The following is an 18,584-nucleotide window of genomic DNA, read 5'->3' on the forward strand; positions in this document are numbered from 1 at the left end:
GAATAAAGTTATGCCAAATGCTTCCTGCCAACAGACCCTAAAAAGACATGGATTTTATCTCTAGGCTTTGTAATCAGGCAATATTGAGAGAACAATAAGGCTTCAGCTGGAACCCTCTCCTGTAGTTCTAGTTATAACCATTTTGCTTATATCATAAGGAAAAGATCTTTGCAAACGAATTTACCAATATTTGTGCACTGGGTTTTAGCATGCCCCCTCCAAACAAAACATTCAACACCCAGGATGCCAGCACCGTACTATGATAACATATTCCTTCGATGGCACCTCCACACACATTCAGTTTAGGGATCAGATGATATCTCAACTCACCTGGAAGGAACCAGCCTAAGTTGCATTGATAGCAAAGCTTAGGCTTACAGAAATGTAACCTAGATCCCAATGCTCTATTACTTACGTGGAAATAAGTTCCCTTGGCCTGCCTAGAACTTTCCTCTAGGCCAAAATTTGGAACTTAGCTCACATTCTGACGTCCGTGAGGACACCTGGTTTGGCTTCTCTCAGAATATATTTTTATAGCATGCTCTAGAGACCTAAGGCTGTTTTCTTTCTTTGATTACAAGTCTCATCTTGCAACCGGAATACTAATCCATCCTCATCCATTGGCCAGAAAAGCAATTAATGTTCCAGTTCCTGCTTTGTCTTGTCTCCCTGTCTTTTCATATTGTTTATAGATGATGAATCTTCAGGCAGCACTTCAGCTTTTCCAAGTGCTTTATTTATTGCAACGTAACACAGTATATATCCTTAAGACACTGCTCTGTGAAGTTCTCTTGAAACTGAACTGCACGTGTTTTGTACAGCATATATGTCTGTGCATGAATCTATCCGCACTGCCTCTGTATGTATCTATATACACCTACATACATACATGAAAGACTAATGCCATCTTTTTCTCTTCTAACTATGATGTCTTGCAAGATAAAAGTTGACAAACCATAGGCTCAGTAAGCATGGCTATAACCCTGTAAAGCACCCAATTGGCACTTAAACAGCGGCAAAGTATCAACATGAAGACTATAACAAAATGAAGGCAAATGAAGAATCACTAACACTGAAATAACTCTTGAAACGAAATGTACTGTATACACTACAGTAAGGGCTGCCTTTATGTCTCAGTCCATATACAGTTTCCATGAACATAATGATTCCGTGTGTGGTTTGTATGGGATGCTTTTCTCTCATTACGCCTTTCCTCTTCATTATAACAGAGAGTCCAATTCCTGCCCACAGAACAGCGTTGTTCTCTCACACCTCGGCCAATTGGTGACTCCTTTGAATCCCTATGAGGTTGGACAGCTTTTCACAGTTCTCAAGTTTTATGGATTCAGCTTTCTGTTTCAGTCGCTCATCTCGATATAGCTTGGCCAAATTAGATAACTCTGATTCTGAAAGATGAAATGTATATTTCAGTCATGGTTTTTTGGGGGTGGGTGGGGGGGAAATAATAGTTCACATTTTATATACATTTCAAATTCTGACTCACATTGGCTTGGTCAAAATGTAAAGCTACTTACACACAGGAAGTTAGACGTGAATATAATTCTTAGATACAACTGGCAGAACAGCATCCAGTAAAACTGAGTGATTAGAGAAATCTTTTGATACAGCTGGGGTATCAAAACCATAAACAAATATTTAGACAAATATTATATTAAGACAAACCCTTAACATCAAATACATAGATTTCATGTTGTCAGTAGGCAATGGCAAAGAGTGAATTATCTATTATTTTTGCTTTATATCACTACTAAACAATAGTTTTCTTGGCAGCAGAGCCGGCTATAGCTGATTCTTTCTGAGGTTTTTTTCAACCTAAATTTGAAAACAACGCAGGATGCTTGGAAAAGAACTTACTTTGTTGTTTTTCTTTCCTGCAACTAGTTTGGACATAGTCAATATAATCTTTCTCAATATGTTTTTCAAGTTCTTCAAGTTCTTCTCCATGATAATTATTTTCAAAGTTTTTATCCACGTAATAAGGCACCTGCAGGTTTTGTGTTTCTCTAACAACAGTGTGCCCTAGAGACCTGTAGTAGGGAATAAGGAAATAGATTAATGTCTTAATTGCAAACCCGAAATATCTTTTTCCCCCAATTAATTCTTCTGTTTAACATTTCCTGCTCTCTGAAAGCGAGCAAGGGGAATCACTGACATGTCCTAGCAGAGGCAGAGGATGGCTGATAATAACCAGGCCTGACACCCTGTCTTCCAGATGGTTCCAAACTCTTCTTTCAGGTTTATTTTAAAACAGCTGTGTCCTGTAAAGTGATCAGGAGCGCTACATTAAGCATCAAGTAGCCAGAAAGAAAAACCACTAACTCCTTAAAACAAACTGCAAGTTTTCCATTTAAAAAAAAAAAACAGCTCCGGTGGCCTAGAAGTGGAGCTCTTGCCTCACGATCAGGAGGCTGTGAGTCCAATCCTAGGTAGAGGCTAATAATTGGAATAGACTCTCCTGCTGAAGCAGGGGGTTGGACTAGACAACCTCCAAGGTCCCTTCCAACTCTGTTATTCTATGAAATTTCTATGAAAACATCTTTTTAAACGGAAGAAGCTACTGTTTGTCTTTACCTGATGCGACTTGAAGACAAAGCAGGACTAGTTGACCTGCAGCTCCAACACCTCAGTGAAGGAGAAGCTTTGACTCTGTTACCATAATAAAATGTATCGTTTTGTTCTAATCCATTTATATAATCCTATAAAGTTCGGAATCCTCCCCTTATGTCATGGCTTACACAACATAAAGGCTTTGAAATACTACCCACAAGAATTACAGATTTTTCAGTTTTCCAGTAATTAAATATCATAAGGTTTTTTTTAAAAAAACTTCATTATCTCATTTCTGAAAGGTATAGGCATACAATCTAGAACATGTAAAGAAATTATGAGAAGATGCAACATTATGCCTTTGTAAGAGTACTAATATGATTTAGCACGCTAAATCTCTTTGTTATTTTATTTGTAATAACTTTCCTTTAAAAATTGTCTACCCTGGCTTTGTGCCTAATTCAGAAAGGCATACAACACTTTAAAATCCTACCATTGTAAAAATTACTAAAAATTCCAGGAAATGGATTCTGCAAAGATTGGGGCAACTGCTTAGAAGATTCTAAAATTTGTCCCCATTAAGTCTGTTCTAAAGAAAATACAGGTAGTCCTTGATTTACGACCAGTTGCTTAATGACCATTCAAAGTTCCAAAAGACCTCCCTATGATTACTTACAACCCGGATTCAAAATTCTTACAGCTATCTCACTCACACACACACCAGCCACAACTGCATTTTGGTTGCTCAGAAATTTGGCCCATTTATACCTGTCTGCAGCATATGCTGCTGTCACATGACTGTAATTTTACAACATTATTTGGCCAGAAACCAGTATTTACTTCCAGGTTTCTGCCCCCACCCCCAAAAGCCCATTACAGAAAATGGATTGGCTTATTGACTGCTACATTCAGTTAATGACCACTGTGAAAAAGATCCTAAAATTAGGCACCCAGTGATCCATTTAACAATTGGCATGATTTACAACTGTAATTCCAGGCAGAATTACACACAGGGAAGGAAGGATGCAGCACCATATGGAAGGAAGCATTCCTACAGGTGCCCTGGACCTGTATCATTTAAAAGATATTAATATCGTAGATAGTAAATGTCTGAATTCCAGCCTCTGTTTAGTCCATTTTTTATTTGCTTTAAATGTAACTGATAACAGCTAACCACATTTCATAGGCAATGAAGCAACCTTCCATAAACCTGGGTCCTTGTGATATATTGAGATTACAACCCCCAAGATCCCTAAATTGCCATATAATCTTTGATACTGTTTTTTTAAAAAAACATTCTATTTAAAGTGGATACTTACAAAGTAAGACTGGCATTTTTTTCTGTTTAGTTTTTGTTTAAAATTGCCTGGTACAAAAACCATAAAAAACTATTTGATCATTTCCTCTCCATCCCTTGTCATTAAAATATTTAAGCTGAAAATGGATTTCTGTGAAGACATTGTGGAACTTAATGTGATGTATTCGGATAATAAAAGAAAAAAAAAGAAAATACTCACACTTTTAATGAAAACAAAATTGCTTTCTATAGAGCAACGTTTATAGGTTTAGTGTCCTATTCCTCAAATAATTTGCAGCACGGAAATTATTACGGTCTCTCTTCAAAAAGCTTTTAACTTGGAATGTATAGCCTATAGGTATGCCTTTTCCAAGATAAGAAGCTTTTCAAATTAACTGCTATTTATATATAATGAAGTAAGAGGCCTCTTTGAGCACCAAGATTAAACCTGGTGTTGGAAAGTTAGTGTCAAGAAGTACCTCTACTCTCCCAAGAGCAGAAAGAAACAGATCTAGACTTACGATTTAAAGAAGAGGCTGTAGGGTGGATTAGTAGCCATCAGCTGAGTTACTACTGATACAAGTATTATAATAAAGACTGGCAGTAACTGGATAAATGCTGAGTAGGTATTCTGAAAATGAAAACTATGGTTAGTAAAGCATGTAAGAAATATATGGTGAAAATGGAAACCGCAATGGTAACAGAACCATCCCAGATAGGGTGCTTCATTTTAATTTAGAACAAAAGTATTGGCAAAAAACGTAACATAAACATTAATATTTAATCTTATGCCCAAAAATCTCTTGTGGTTTTCAATTTTGGGAGGCTTGTTTTGTTTGTGGATGCAAGTAAATTTGATGGCTCCTGGTGGGGGTCAGTCTGGATTTCTAGTTTTTTGACAATGATAAATAGATAAAATGAAATAGTTATCTACAGAGTCATAAAGAGTTGAGCAGCATATAAGTTTTATTGTGGCTGGTCAACTAGATGTTTAGACAGGATTTGGCATTTTTGTCTGCCTGTCAAGTCCTTCCCAAGGACCAAGGATAGGCTATTTAAGACTATTAAATGTCAAACTGTTTCAAGTAAAGCCGCCTTTTGCAATTGATTGATGGTTATTTGGTCAATGCCAATGGTATTCAAGTGGTGCTCCAGATGTTTAGAATTGTATCCAAGGCACCTATTATTCCATTATTACCATTTTCTCCTTCTGCCTTGTACTTTTTAAATGTGTTCCAGAAAGTTTGATAGAGGTTTGATTTGGTAGATTTGGTACTAGGCTTACAATTAGTTCCTGTTCTAGCTCCAGTTTTCTTTAGAAGAAAGAATAAAAACTGGAGATCTGAGAAGCAGAACCATTTAGAATTTAGTCTGATTAATTAATTCAATGGAAGGTACATTATCACTGCATGACAGAATTGATCAATGTGCTTTGCAAAGGACAGCTTGTTATTTAGTCAGAATGTAACAAAGGAGAAGTTAGAAACTAAATATGCCCCATTTATAACAAAACAGCTAAGATTTTGTTAATCAGCTTAGAGAATTAAATTACTTCTCATGTTGTAAAAATAATTCAACCGATTTTGTCCTTTACGGTTCATTTCTCATCAGTGATATACTGTATTAACTGTATTAAACTTTGATTAATTCCTTCGTCCACCTACTAATTTTATATCTCTGAATCAATTTAAAAAAGGCCCTCCAAAGGAAACATGCAGTTCATTGGAATTTGTAGTCACATTTATATAAGGCTATAAATCTGCAAATGCTTTCAAAATCTTTCTTAAAAAGGCAAGTTACAATTAAGATCCTTCTAAGATTCATAAATATCACTTCACTTTAAAATAGTTCCAATATTTACTACTTCAAAATCCCCAAGCTCCCTTTTCTCTGGATAGGCAATAAATCAGCGCTGTTTAGGTATGATTGTAATGTCTTCCCTTCTCCATGTACCTGTGGTCTAATTTCTTCTTCCTGTTCATCCTGGGCCCATGTCCTTTCATGTCTGTTCCGCTGTGGATAACATGGGGGGTCCATTGAAGAATTGGAAAACATATGTATATTTCCTGTTGAAATAGCAGTAGAACAAAGGTGCAATTTTTATCCCGTATTGCTTGTGTCATAAGAAATTAAGATTTCATTTTATTTTTAAATTGCTAATTTCAAACATGCATTTTTAAAATAAATACAAGAGCTCTTTCAGTCCATTAAAAAAAAAAGAGAACTTCCCATGCTGTTTTCATTGTCCTGAATGGACTTTCAAGGAGCTGCATGTTTTAGTACTGGGAACATCTAAGGAGAATTTTACATGTGGAACTTAGGATCAAATATTCATCTGTCGTCTTGGTCTTACTAAGGTAAAAAAGGAAGGCAATGCTATTGTAGAAAACTTACTGTAGTATTAAGAGTAGGAACAGCCTAAAGAATTGAGAAAAACTATTTTATATTTCCTACCCTACAGATCTATAGTGCAATGTCATGGTCTAGTTGAAATAGTTGAGTAGACATATACACAGCACTTTGTAAGAAAATATAGCAAATTGGTTTCTGAAGTTCTTTGGAAACTTCAAATAGTCATCAGAACCGCATCTGGAGCTTCATCAGCAATTAAAGGCCCCATGAAGCAGGGGACAAAGGCTTGTACAGGTGACTGAACAGTGCCTTTCATTGCACTTTAAAGCATGGCTTTAAAAAACAACAACATACCTGTTGGAAAATTCCCTCCAAAAAACATATTAAATATTTCCTCCGGTGTTATATCTGCTTCAAATTCTCTGTAATAGTTATAGTGGTTGGGCATGTTGGTATAAAAAGTATCTTCCTTTTCTCCAAACTGATCATACTGTAATCTCTTTTCAGGGTTGCTCAGAACGGCAAAAGCTGTGCCTATTGCTGTAGAGTGGAAGAGAAAAATAAAGAAAACCAATCAAAAAAAGAAACCAAGTCTGATGAAATACATAGCCGTATTATAGAAGTAACTCCAACAAAACATCTTTTTTGTTCCACATCCAGCAGAAATGTCTAATGTTTGTATTCTATTATTTGAATATTAGGAAATCGTAATGGTAGAAGAAATAACCTGGAAGAACAGGGGAAAGATAACCAAGTCAATGATTAAAAAAATCTGAGTCTTGGACAGAAATGTAGTTTGAGGAAGTGTCTTAGATATGACCCTTTCTAGTTCTCATAAACATTTTACTCTAGCATGACATGAACTCCTCTATAGGCAAGGCCTACTGTTATTAATACCCAACTATTATTTCCAGTCTGATGTTAGAAAATAAGAATGTAAAGGAGTATGGAAGGATGCCAAAAAATCAGTAAGAAATGACATACTAAAATGAATGAAAGATGATAGATAGATAGAAACAGAATATCCACCAATATAAGATATGTGCTATCAAGATTTAGAATAGAGGTAGGAATTAGAAACAGGGAAATATTGTTATGTATATTCTTATATAATGTTTTAAAATTAATATATAGAGGGAAGGATCAGAAGCTAAAAGATGATTGTATTACTTTTAAATAATATTAAGGTTATCATGGCTATTAGCATTGAGTAATAAAATACTGAATAACTAAATGATGAGGGATTATACACAAGATGGAGCAAATATTACAATGTTAACAACTTTAATTGCATATTTATAAGGTTATGCTAATGATATGAGTATGACTAATGTAATTAATACAATTGAAATGGATAAGAGATGAAGGATAGAAATAGAATAACTACTAACATAAGATTGGTGTTACCAAGATACGAAATAGAGGTAGAAATCAGAAAGGGGGAAATACAACTGAATATCACATGTCAAAATCAGTAGGTAGATGAAAGAAGTTGAAAGATGATTGTATTATGTACAACGTTATTAGAATGATGTGAGTTTGATTAATGTAGGGTCATCAAAATTGTCAATTTTATTATTATTTGATATCAAAATTAATACCCAGAAGCCACATTGTTCATGGTATGTATGTATGTATGTATGTATGTATGTATGTATGTATCTTAATACAAAATGAAAATAGGAAATTAACTCTTTCTGAAAATTGGTTTTTAGCACAATATTGAACAAACACAATTGGAATTAGACCAGAGTCTTTACAAGCCAACTTGCATTTAAAAAAGTTCATCTCTCATACTGGAATGACTTTTAAATGAGACAGACTGCATTCATTTCACATCCTTCCTGGTGGTAACGATTATTGTACTTGATACACATTCTCCTTGGAATGAGATCCCAATACAGTGCTTGCTTTTACTGTTCTCTTAATTATGCATGGTCTGCACAGCCAACTTTAGTGTCCAATGGCAACACAAATATGGAATTTCAAATCACATGTTCTAGATTAGGATTCAGAGTTAACCTGACAAGTTATATCAATCACTGACGCCAAATGCTTACAAAGAAATACATATGAGGAATATGCAAGTAACACCTAAAGAGGTGGCAACGTTAGAATCTTTCTTAGTGTTTCAGTTAGAATTATGCAATGCTACAATTGTATGTAGGAACATGTTCTAAAAATCCCTTCCTGTTAGCCAACACAGCATTGGAAGATCTTCAAATTTTGCTCTGGTCCCTTTCAAGTTGTTCCATCTACCTTTGAATGCATCCGTTGCTCCCGGAGCACAATTCTTGTCAGGATGAAATTTAAGGGCAAGTTTCCGGTAAGCTTTCTTTAGTTCTTCATCTTTCGCGTCTCTTTCTACGCCTAGAATTTCATAGTAATTCTTACTCTCCTTTATTCTGCAAAATAAGCACAATTCTTTAATTTTGTAACTTTTCCCCAAGTACAACCTACAGATTCTTCTTATTAATACTGAAGCATACCTTCCAATCCAGTAAGGTGCTTTTCTAATGTTGTTAAACTTTGCAGATTTGCTTCACTGATAGAAAGGGTTTCAGCTGCTCTTGGCCATAGAGTGCAGTTCAAGTTCAAGTTACACTTCGAGAATTTAAAAAGGGAGCACCCACAATGAGAAGCAAGATGGGGTTTCAAAAGATGAAACCTGTGTTGCACTATTGTAATGCCAGGTCCACTGCTTTTGTACATACATTGTCACACATGTAATGGGCAGAGTTTGGGTCACAACACTGCTTTCATAATTCTGACAAAAGCCTCTGACCCTACAGAAGTTTGAGCGAGAACGCTTGTCCTATGCTTCTTGGACCGTGTAGCAACTTCTGGCATAATTAAGCAAGCTATATTTCTGCGGTTACTGAGCCAATTGTAATCTCACATTCAGAACAGGGCAACTACTATTCTACTGAGACTTCTTCTAAATATGTGAGATCTTTTTAGTATTTCATGGTATCCCCATGTTATCCAAAAGTGGCATAGCTGCTGTACAATATGTAAGATATGGATGGCCCCATTCCAAATGAAACAGAGGATTTCATTTCTTTGGTAAGCCATTATCTGAAGTCAGTAATGCATTATTTAATTGAAATTCTGTGTCCACAAAATAACATGCCCAGAGTGAACAGAACTTCCCAAATCAGGAGCTCTCCAAATGTCTTGCTCCATAATTTTCATAACTCCTAGATTTATTTAATTTAACAATGCCTAGATAATAGGACACACAGCTCAACCTATTTGGTGGGCACCAGATTGGAAAATATAGAGATTTATTTTATAAATTTATTATTTAAACGGGCTGCAGGTCTAATAAGTATGAATATATTCTAGTTAGGCAAGTTCCTATTTACCTTTGAACTCCAAGTAACTGTTCCTTGGTGTATGTCATGCTGCCTTCTCCAAATGTTGACTGGCTTCTTCCACTGTCACACATATGGCCCTTTTTCATTCTCATGCAGTCACTACAGCCACAGCAATCAAAATTGTTTCTTACTTCCTCCAATGGACATGGATTTCTTCTCAGCTCATCAATTAATGCTGAAACAATGACAACCTTCTTATGTATGTATATTTACCAAAGTGGATCACAAATGACATGCTTGTTTTGCTTAAATTCTAAAACTTTGCAATTGATTCTTTTTTCAGGAGAGCTAATTTCAAAGAATATTAAAAAGATATATTTTGAAATGATAATAAGCAAGGACAGTAATTCAGCAGTTCCCAAGAAACCAGCACCTAAGGTTTAGATCTTTGGAAACAGTTCACAGAGGTCTCTCAGTGTGTGAATTCTGTTGGAAACGTACGTTCTTCCTCTGGTTCAGAAGGACAACTTATTATAGCAAATTTCAATTCATTTCTAACATGTGGTCCAACAGCAATGCCGGCCACGGAAGATTTTCATTAGTAATGTGGATTAAAAAAACTCATACAACCCTATTTTTTATGGTATATTTCTAGCCGCCCTGCATGTACACCCAGTGTACTACATCATATGAAAGTTTTTCCTTAAAGTTCTATGTAGTTGCATAAATTGCAATTCCTTGGCTATATGCCCTTGCCCAAACTCGCAGTAGGTTAAACATCCTCCCAAAGTTCAGTTCTTTGCTTCCTCTTGTCCCTTCCATTATTCTTTTGCATCCTACAATCTATCCATGGCTTCTCAGAACTAAAGCTAACTTCCATTCTCAAATCTCATCCAAGCAACATTTCTTCCTGTTTTTACCCAGCTGTATTATCCTGCTGCTCTCCAGTCCTCTGTTGCCTGAGACATATCAAAGCGCAGCTATGTTTATCTGCTGCAAGAAAAAATGATTCTCAGAGGCAATTGATTTTGAAACAGCAGCACAAACCTACGCAATCCACATGTGTGAATGATTGTCCTACATTGGTAAACACCCCTCCCCACAATTAAGAACAATTGAAAATACCATGCAGGCAAAAGGAAGACATTTATATCTTTCTATTGAAACTCACAAACTTTGCAAGCTCAATTTTTTTTATACACCCTTTATCTGTCAACAGAAGCATCACTTTCCTAAAGTGCTCTCCTTTTCTAAATATTTTCCTAAGCACCCGAAGGCCAGACAAGGAATAATGGATGGAAACTGAACAAGGAGAGATTGAACCTGGAAATAAGGAGAAACGTTCCGACAGTGAGAACAATCAACCAATGGAACAGAAGTTGCCCTCAGAAGATGTGGGAGCGCCATCACTGGAGGCTTTCAAGAAGAGATTGGACTGCCATTTGTTAGAAATGATGTAGGGTCTCCCGCTGGGGTGGGGGGTTGGACTAGATGACCTACAAGGTCCCTTCCAACTCTGATGATCTGTTATCTGTTTTCCTTTCTTCCCACTTGCATTTCTCATTTGAAAAGTGTCCCCGTATCCATCCCTCTGATTAAAAAGCTGGAGCCACAATATGGGATTTGGTCCGTCTGTGATGTCCCACAAGGCTCTCTTCTCTGGGTAACCTGAGCTCTTAATAAGATTTAAGCCCCCTAATCCGGCTGTTTCTCCACCACCACCCCCAGGGCTGCGGCCCGCGTCATCGGCGCGGGAGCCTTACCTTCGGCCCAGCGATCCCCAGGGCTCAGTCCTGCCATTTTCCCATCTGGTGGGAAGGAAGGACCCACCAAGCAAGCCGGGAGGGTCACGTGAACGCGAGCACACTGCAGCCTGGATAATGTAGTCCTGGCCTGTTCGGTAGTTTCCACACAAACACACACACCCCACGCCCCTCCAGCCAAGGCCCAGCGCTTTTGGCGGGAAAAGGAGCGGTTGCCGCTCGAGCTTGAAGGGGACGGCAGAGGGTTCGGGGCGCTTCGCCTGTATAAGTCGCGAGCGCGCGGTCTCTTCCGAAAGCCGAGCCGTGATTTTTTTCACTCCGGAGTTTCTAGAAATCAAACCACTCGGGGTTTTTTACCAGTGAGATAAGAGAGCTAGAGCGGCACTTCCCCCCCACTTTTTTTTTTGGCGCCCATAGAGCGGAATCGTGAAGAGAGCCTTTTGCTTCCACATCCGAAGGGAGAAGGGAAAATATAAGAATGCTATCATTCGTGGGTCAGTTCCGCCGCTCGGAGGGAGCGCTCCTTTTCTCTTGCTGCGGTTAATGCACGCAGAACCATGAGGGCTTTTTATATCCCACAAGGTAGATAAAAGGATTCAGGTCTGGCGACTGTTTTCAATGGCCGCGGCCGCGAAGGCGGTCAGGTCTGGGGTCACCTATATGGCGAAAGTCCTCCGGGAGATTTTTTAGTACTAAAGAAAAACCCGGAGGAGATGAAATTCGGCCAACTGCTAGGCCAGAAGCACCCGCCATGACGTACTTTCAAACGCCTTTACGTTTGGCATTGACGTTTTACTTGAGGGGGGTCCCTGGCGCTCTCTGAGCTGGCTTGTTTCCTTGCAGACGTTTCATTACTCCAAACTAAGTAACGTCAAACTAAGAGTTTACCTAGTTTGGGTAACGTAACGTCCGCAAGAAAACAAGCCAACGGAAGAGACCGCCAAGGACCCCACATTTCAACCCCGAGCTACAAATATTCTCCTTTATTGATTGACATTTACGTCAAAAGCCTGCGCCGCGGCTTCCGGCGTTTCGCCTTGCGCCGGAAGTGGTAGAAAACCAAAGTGCGGGGGGGGGGCTGTGTGTGGAGAAGAGGAGGTTGGTCGCGCAGACGCATTCGGGGCGATTTGGGCCGGCTCTTTTCCCTCCCCTTCTCCCCGCCCCCCCCCGCCCCTCCGGTTGGCCTCCGCGGCGAACAGGATCAGCGGGCGGCCGCCGTCGGGGTGGTCTCTTCCCTCGGAGCGAGCCGCGCTCCTTTTTTTCCTCCCCGTGTGGCTCGACTTTTAGGCCCGGGAGGACGGACTCCCCCCTCGCCCTCTCCCCCCCTCTCCGCCCAGGGCGGCGGCGGCGGCGGAAGCGACGGCGGGACCGACGGCGGGGAGGACCAGGCCGGGTGCGCAGAGAGCAGGTGAGTCACGGCGCCCGGGAGGAGGAGAAGAGCGCGGCTCCGAGAAGGCGAACAGCTTCGCTCCGCGCCTCAGGAAAGTCCACACTTAATAAAGACACACCCGCCGTGACTAGGGGCGGGGTGGGGTGGGGGGAATGGAAGAATACCAACCCCCCCCCCCGTGAATTAATTCTGCGTGACGTTAGTGTGTAGAGAGACGTTGACCGACGAAGAGGGTAGAAAACGTGTGGCTTCTCTTCCCTTACAAATGGAGGGAGGGAGGATGTTTGTCCAGATGTCGGGGGTGAACTCCCAAGCAGCAGGAGAGTTGCATTCCAGCATCTGGAGTCCCATGGTGCTGAGCTACTCCGTAGCATCTTAGGTTTCCTGCTAAACGTCTCTCGCCCTCCGCTTCGCTAGGAGGGGAAATGAGTTTTGTAATGATTATTGTACAGGTATGTTTGAAAGCTGCAGATTATCAGGACATCTGGGTAAGCAGAGGACAAAGGCCTGGGAATGGGCCCCTGTGAGGATGGCTTTAGTTTTGCAGTGACCCTCACTGGATTATTTGTGAACAGGTGCTGCAGCTTTGCTGCTCCCCCCTCCCTTTCCTGTGATAAACCCCTTTACAATAGGGGTGTCAAACTCGGTGGTGTCGGGACTCCCCCCCCCCTTTGCTAAACTGGATGGGAGTGGGGCCAGCACATGACGCATCCGGCCAGCGGGCCGCAAGTTTGACACCCCTGCTTTACAAAGTGCTCTGTCCTAAATCTCATGGTCCCTGTTCAGGTAAGGCATTGTCAGATGTTCTGGATAATATTGCTTTGGATTTTGTATCCCCTGGGTGCAGTGAACAAATTTGGGCCAGAATACTTTGGATCTGGCAGCCTTTTTAGTTACAGTTGTTTTTCACTATGTTTTTGTATACAGGTAGTCCTCAACTTACAGCAGTTCATTTAGTGACCATTTGACATTACAGTGACACTTAAAAAAATGACTTATGACCAGGGGTGGGATACGAAAGGGTTAACTGCTGGTTTGGGATTTACGAGCTTCCCTGCCCCAAGAAGAAGCCTTTGAAACAGCCCTCTTTTCTTGTCTTTTTAACTGCAGCTGTGCCTTGTTTGGCAGCTGAAGTTGGAAAATCAGGAAATAAAGATCAGGTAAGAGCCCGGGTGGGCGGGTGGACAAAAACATCAGCAGACATAGAACAGGTTCTATGTCTGCTGCTCTTCAGAGCTACCGGTTCTACAGAGGTGGACAGAACCGGTAGAAAGTCACCCCTGCTTTTGACCATTTTTCACACTTGTGACCATTGCAGCATCCCAGGGGTCATGTGATTTATATTCGGATGCTCGACAACTGACTCATATTTATGACAGTGGCGGTGTTCAGGAGTCATTTTGTGACTTTCTGACAAGCAAAATCAGTGGACAGCCTAGATTCATTTAACAATCACATTACTAATTTAACAACTGCAGTGATTCACTTAACAAATGTGGCAAGAAAAGTCATAAAATGGGACAAGTTCTCTTAACAAATGTTTCACTTAGCAACATAAGTTCTCTTAGCAAATTTTTCACCTAACAACATACATTTTGGGCTCCCTTGTAGTCATAAGTTGAGGACTACCTGTAATTGTTTTAAAAATATGAGAGCTACATTAGGTTAATGATCAGATCCATCGTTCACATTTGTCAGGTTGGCAAGCATGATTGGGGAGTTGAGAATTAGTTATAAAGACGATAGCTTTTAAAAAATTATTTTCATATATTTAATGTACAACACTTGGTGTAAATTTGTTACAAAGGAGATAAGATCCTTAAAAAGCTTGCACTAGCTTACTGAATTTGGAAAGGAGAGCAGCTGATTTTAGTGGGAGATATTTCTCAGTTTCAGTGTTCTGGAAAGTGATGTCATTGTACTGTTTTTAATTCTACCTGCCATCATTTCTTCTTGCTTATACAGTTGTGATGTTCCTATTTTAGAAAGACTGGGGGGAATCTGGCACATTTTAATGTTTATGCAGAAAATGAAAAATTGTTCACTTTTATTAGAGCCATTTATATAGGTCTGACTTGGAAGAACGTTTCTACAAATTGCAGAAAATTGTAGGGTTATAGATTCTTGCGCATGTAAGTTTTACTTCACTAAATGAGACTTTCTTTCAAATATTTGCATGGGTTGCAGCTTAAACCAGTCGACCATATTCATCAACTATATACAGTGTAGGCTTGCTTTTAACCTATTGGTATGTGTTTTTGCTGCTGATTTTCCTCTACTTTGTGCCACTTTCTCTACAAGGTCAGCTGTGTTTTAGCCTACTGATTTTTGTTTTTAAGTTTGCGATTTGTTTTGAAAAAAGTGTTTTGGATTTGTATTAGACTTATTACAATAATTAGATACAATTGTTGTATTATTACAAAAAGTGTTTTGCAATAATGTCAGATTTCAATTCTTTGTTCCAGTATTTAAGTTGGAATAATAATAATAATAAAGCTTTTATTATTGAATATGTTAAACAGACATTCACTATCTATAGAATATTACAATGAAAAGCATTTAGTCTGTGTTCGTGTCTGCTTCATTGCTATGAATGAAGTGCCGATTGTCAAATTTAACTTTAAATATATAGGTTGACCTGATGATGTAGTTTAACTGTTGAAACATATGGAGATTGTCGCATTTATGCCACCTATGAGATGAAACTCCTCAATAGGAAATTGAAGAATACTGATTTTTGAGCAGAGTTTCTAGGAATTCTGAAGATTCCTAAAATATAAACGTTAGTACACTTTGCCTGAAATACAACTATTTACCATAGTTCATGTTTTGATAGTATTGTATGTAGGTTGAGAATATTTAGTAGTATTCTTTGCTACATGAAAAGGTTATTTTAAAATTAGTACAATTTACCGTTGGTAGTATGAAAATGCATCCTTCAGTACAGTTGTAGTTTTCAGTTTCGAGCTTACAATATAAGAGTGACAGTGATCGTGTTGTTGGAAGTGAGAAAATATGAGTATCTGAATTCTTAAAACTTAGATAATGATGCTGATATGTATTTGGTTATATCCATAGTATAGGCTTAATTATGTTTAACTGTCATGGTGTGCATTATTTTTGGAATTGTATGTTTAAGAAAGCTGATGAATTTGATGATTTTTTTTTAAAAAAATGATATTCCTGAAAAACTAGTTATCCATTTATTGGATTGTAATTCTAGCAAATGAGCAAGTACAGTAAGTTGAACTTTCTCATGTTCTTTGTTTATATTAAATTCAGGTTTGGACCCAGATATTTTAAAAATATAATTTAAAAAGGCACCGTAATTTAGATTTAGTAAAATTATATTTATAAAGGTATTGAACAGGGTATTCATTATCCCCTGTTTTCAATTTAATTACAGAAACATTAGTCACCCTAATAGTAAACAATTAGTTGTGATTGTAAGCTTCCCGGAGTTACCTTATTTATTTATAAATAAAGGAATAAATAAATGCATTCAGGAAAGTTGTTTATTAAATGTATTTGAACATAGCATTTTTCTTAATCCTCCTAATGTAGCACACGAAGAAATGTGAAGCTTTATGAGGCTGTCAGGCTTAATGGTTAACTAAAAAAATTCTTAGTTAACCTGCATTCACCTGATATTAAAAATGTTAGGAAATATTTCAGATAAAGCTTTAAATGCCCAGGGATATATGTAGGGGTGGCTGTTGGGAGTTCACAGCGGTTCGGGAGAGCCCCTAGCTAACATTCTGTGCAGTTCAGAGAACCCCCAAATCCCACTCCTGGCTGGCTTCTCCGGTCTTACCCCTCCCAGGAGTCCCCATGAAGCCCGTTTTGGATGCAGGAAAGTGCAAGGCATGCACAGAGGCTCAGGGACGGCAAAAAGCAGGCCTTTTGGAAGTTTGGGAAGGCCAGAAATGGGCCCATTTCCAGCTTCCAGAGAGCCTCCGGAGCCCAGGGAGGCCATTTTCACACTCCCGGAGGCTCGGGGAAAGCCTCCAGAGTCCAGGGAGGGCAAAAATACCCCTCCCCACCATGGTGTAGGAGTCTGACGTGGCCACCCGCACCCAGCAATCAGGCAGAGAACCCATTGCTAAAATTTTTGAAGCCCACCTCTGAGTATATGTATCCAATCAATTTTAAAATCAAGATAAGTATTACTTTATTAGCACGGATTATTCTATGTATTAATACAGAAAGCTGATTCTGGACCAATGTAAAACTGGAATAATAATTAGATTAATTACAAAGGAAGATAGTGCCATATTTAGCTAACTGCTACATTTTTAATTTGGAGAAATTAATTTTTACTTACCTCAATTTAAAAACATGCTTTCTGAAGTAAGTCCTAGTTACAAATAAAAATAACAAACTTTATTTGTGTGTTGAAAATAGAATGGGAGATGTAAATCCTGAATTATTTATATGGCTATCTTTAAGGTTGCCAAAAAGGATACATTAATACATTAGAAAAATTATATCTCATAGTTTTATATTTTTATATTTAACCCCAGAAAAGTGTCTTATAAAGAAATGTTTGATATTTTTTCTTCTCTTGTGGACATATGATAACAATTTCAAAATTTGTAGGCAATGTTTTTGATGAAATAGAAGTTGCTTTCCAAGATCAGGTTTGTTACGCATATTCAATCATCAGAATAAAAATATCAGCAAGCAAGAAGTAATAAAAATTATTTTTCAGAGTTGCAAATATTTGAACTATTTCTATTCATATAAGACTCAAGATGATCACGTCGATTGCTGTGTTTGGAAAGGTTCTAAGAAAAACTTATTTACTGGACAAACAAAGCAGAAAAGACTACATGAGAAATTGTATGACTCTTAACTCTGTGCAGAGACCCAAATTTGTAATGCAAGTTGTATTTTGGGATGCATGTATGCTATATCTGACAGGTGTTCCTTAGCGTAGTTGTATTTTTTTTTCTCTTGGATTCATGCAACTTTCTTTGTAACTGGCCATGATGTAAGAAGAGATGTGTGTGAATTAAAGTGTTCTAATTGCATGACCAAATATTGTTGTGCTCTTTGATTCCCCATCTCTGCAGCGTCCCAAGGACTTCAGCTCTTGCACGAAAATAAAAATTAATCTTTAGAAATGTATCAGGATTTGTGTAAATGATGCATGTATAATGTGGATATGTAAATTATATCATTTACTTGATAAATAATAGGCCTAAATAGTATCTTCAGAAAAATAAAAACAATTTAACTCAAATAATATGTGAGTGCTAGTAGCCAAGGTATAATTTTTCTTCGAGTAACTAGAAAGTGCATATGCTTTTTTTGCTTAAATCTATGCTTTTTTGCTTAAATATAAACCTAAGGAAGCAAGCGTTATTAATATATTGTAAAATGGTAGCTTTTGATAGAGATAATTGTAAGATAAAACCAATATTTCTATTTGTTATTATATTTCCCTAATCAAATATTTCAGTGGAATTACTTTAGCTTGTTAGTGTTTTATAGTTATTATGCAATTCATGAAATTGGTATGTATTTTCAATATTGTTTACTAAATTTAAAGCAGACATGCAGCAGATCACTAACAATTTAAGGAGAAGAAAAAAGTCTGATTTTGCAGTGCTGACAACAGACAAGCTTTAGTGTTTTACTTAGATAAAATTTGTGTTGGTCTAAAATTCTAAATTGTCTTGCTGATTGAGGTGAAAGTAAGTATGGGAGCAAAGAAATAGGGATAGAATTGTTCACTGAAATTCCTCTAAAACTTACAGATAAGGCATTCAGTTAGTTGCCTCTCTCTTCTATTGTTCCAGTGTTGTTTCATTTAATATTAGATCCGAAGATAAAAACGACATATTAAGTAGACAGATAATTCACTCTGATGTCATTGAGAACAATTCTTT

General features: G+C 38.1%; 2 protein-coding genes and 1 long non-coding RNA gene across 13 annotated transcripts in view; 2 read left to right on the top strand and 1 right to left on the bottom strand.

Annotated features, from left to right (window-relative positions):
* The window catches only part of LOC148127849 (uncharacterized), a 45,839-nt gene extending 37,952 nt beyond the window's left edge, over positions 1–7,887 (top strand). The window contains exon 4 of the long non-coding RNA XR_015740471.1: positions 6,725–7,887. This is a non-coding gene — a long non-coding RNA (uncharacterized LOC148127849). The remainder of the gene's footprint in view (positions 1–6,724) is intronic.
* DNAJC18 (DnaJ heat shock protein family (Hsp40) member C18) lies at positions 715–11,709 on the bottom strand. The gene is made up of 8 exons (XM_026710453.2): positions 11,301–11,709; positions 9,586–9,772; positions 8,477–8,622; positions 6,572–6,757; positions 5,819–5,931; positions 4,387–4,496; positions 1,876–2,048; positions 715–1,406 (listed from the first exon to the last, which is right to left on the bottom strand). The coding sequence occupies exons 1-8, from the start codon at positions 11,335–11,337 to the stop codon at positions 1,267–1,269; spliced, it is 1,092 nt and encodes a 363-aa protein (XP_026566238.1). The 5' UTR covers positions 11,338–11,709; the 3' UTR covers positions 715–1,266.
* Positions 11,710–11,748: 39 nt separating this feature from the next.
* ZC3H13 (zinc finger CCCH-type containing 13) overlaps positions 11,749–18,584 on the top strand; it is a 46,454-nt gene continuing 39,618 nt past the window's right edge. For 2 of the 11 annotated variants that reach the window (XM_087918431.1, XM_087918451.1), the window contains exon 1: positions 11,749–11,882. The gene's annotated coding sequence lies outside the window, so the exon portion shown is untranslated. Of the gene's footprint in view, positions 11,883–12,304; positions 12,709–18,584 lie in introns of those variants that run through there. The other 9 variants (XM_087918434.1, XM_087918452.1, XM_087918421.1 and 6 more) reach the window with 5 other exon arrangements.

Source organism: Pseudonaja textilis, chromosome 1, assembly GCF_049901715.1.
Source record: "Pseudonaja textilis isolate UNSWEBS1 chromosome 1, rPseTex1.2, whole genome shotgun sequence".
Lineage (NCBI taxonomy): Eukaryota > Metazoa > Chordata > Lepidosauria > Squamata > Elapidae > Pseudonaja > Pseudonaja textilis.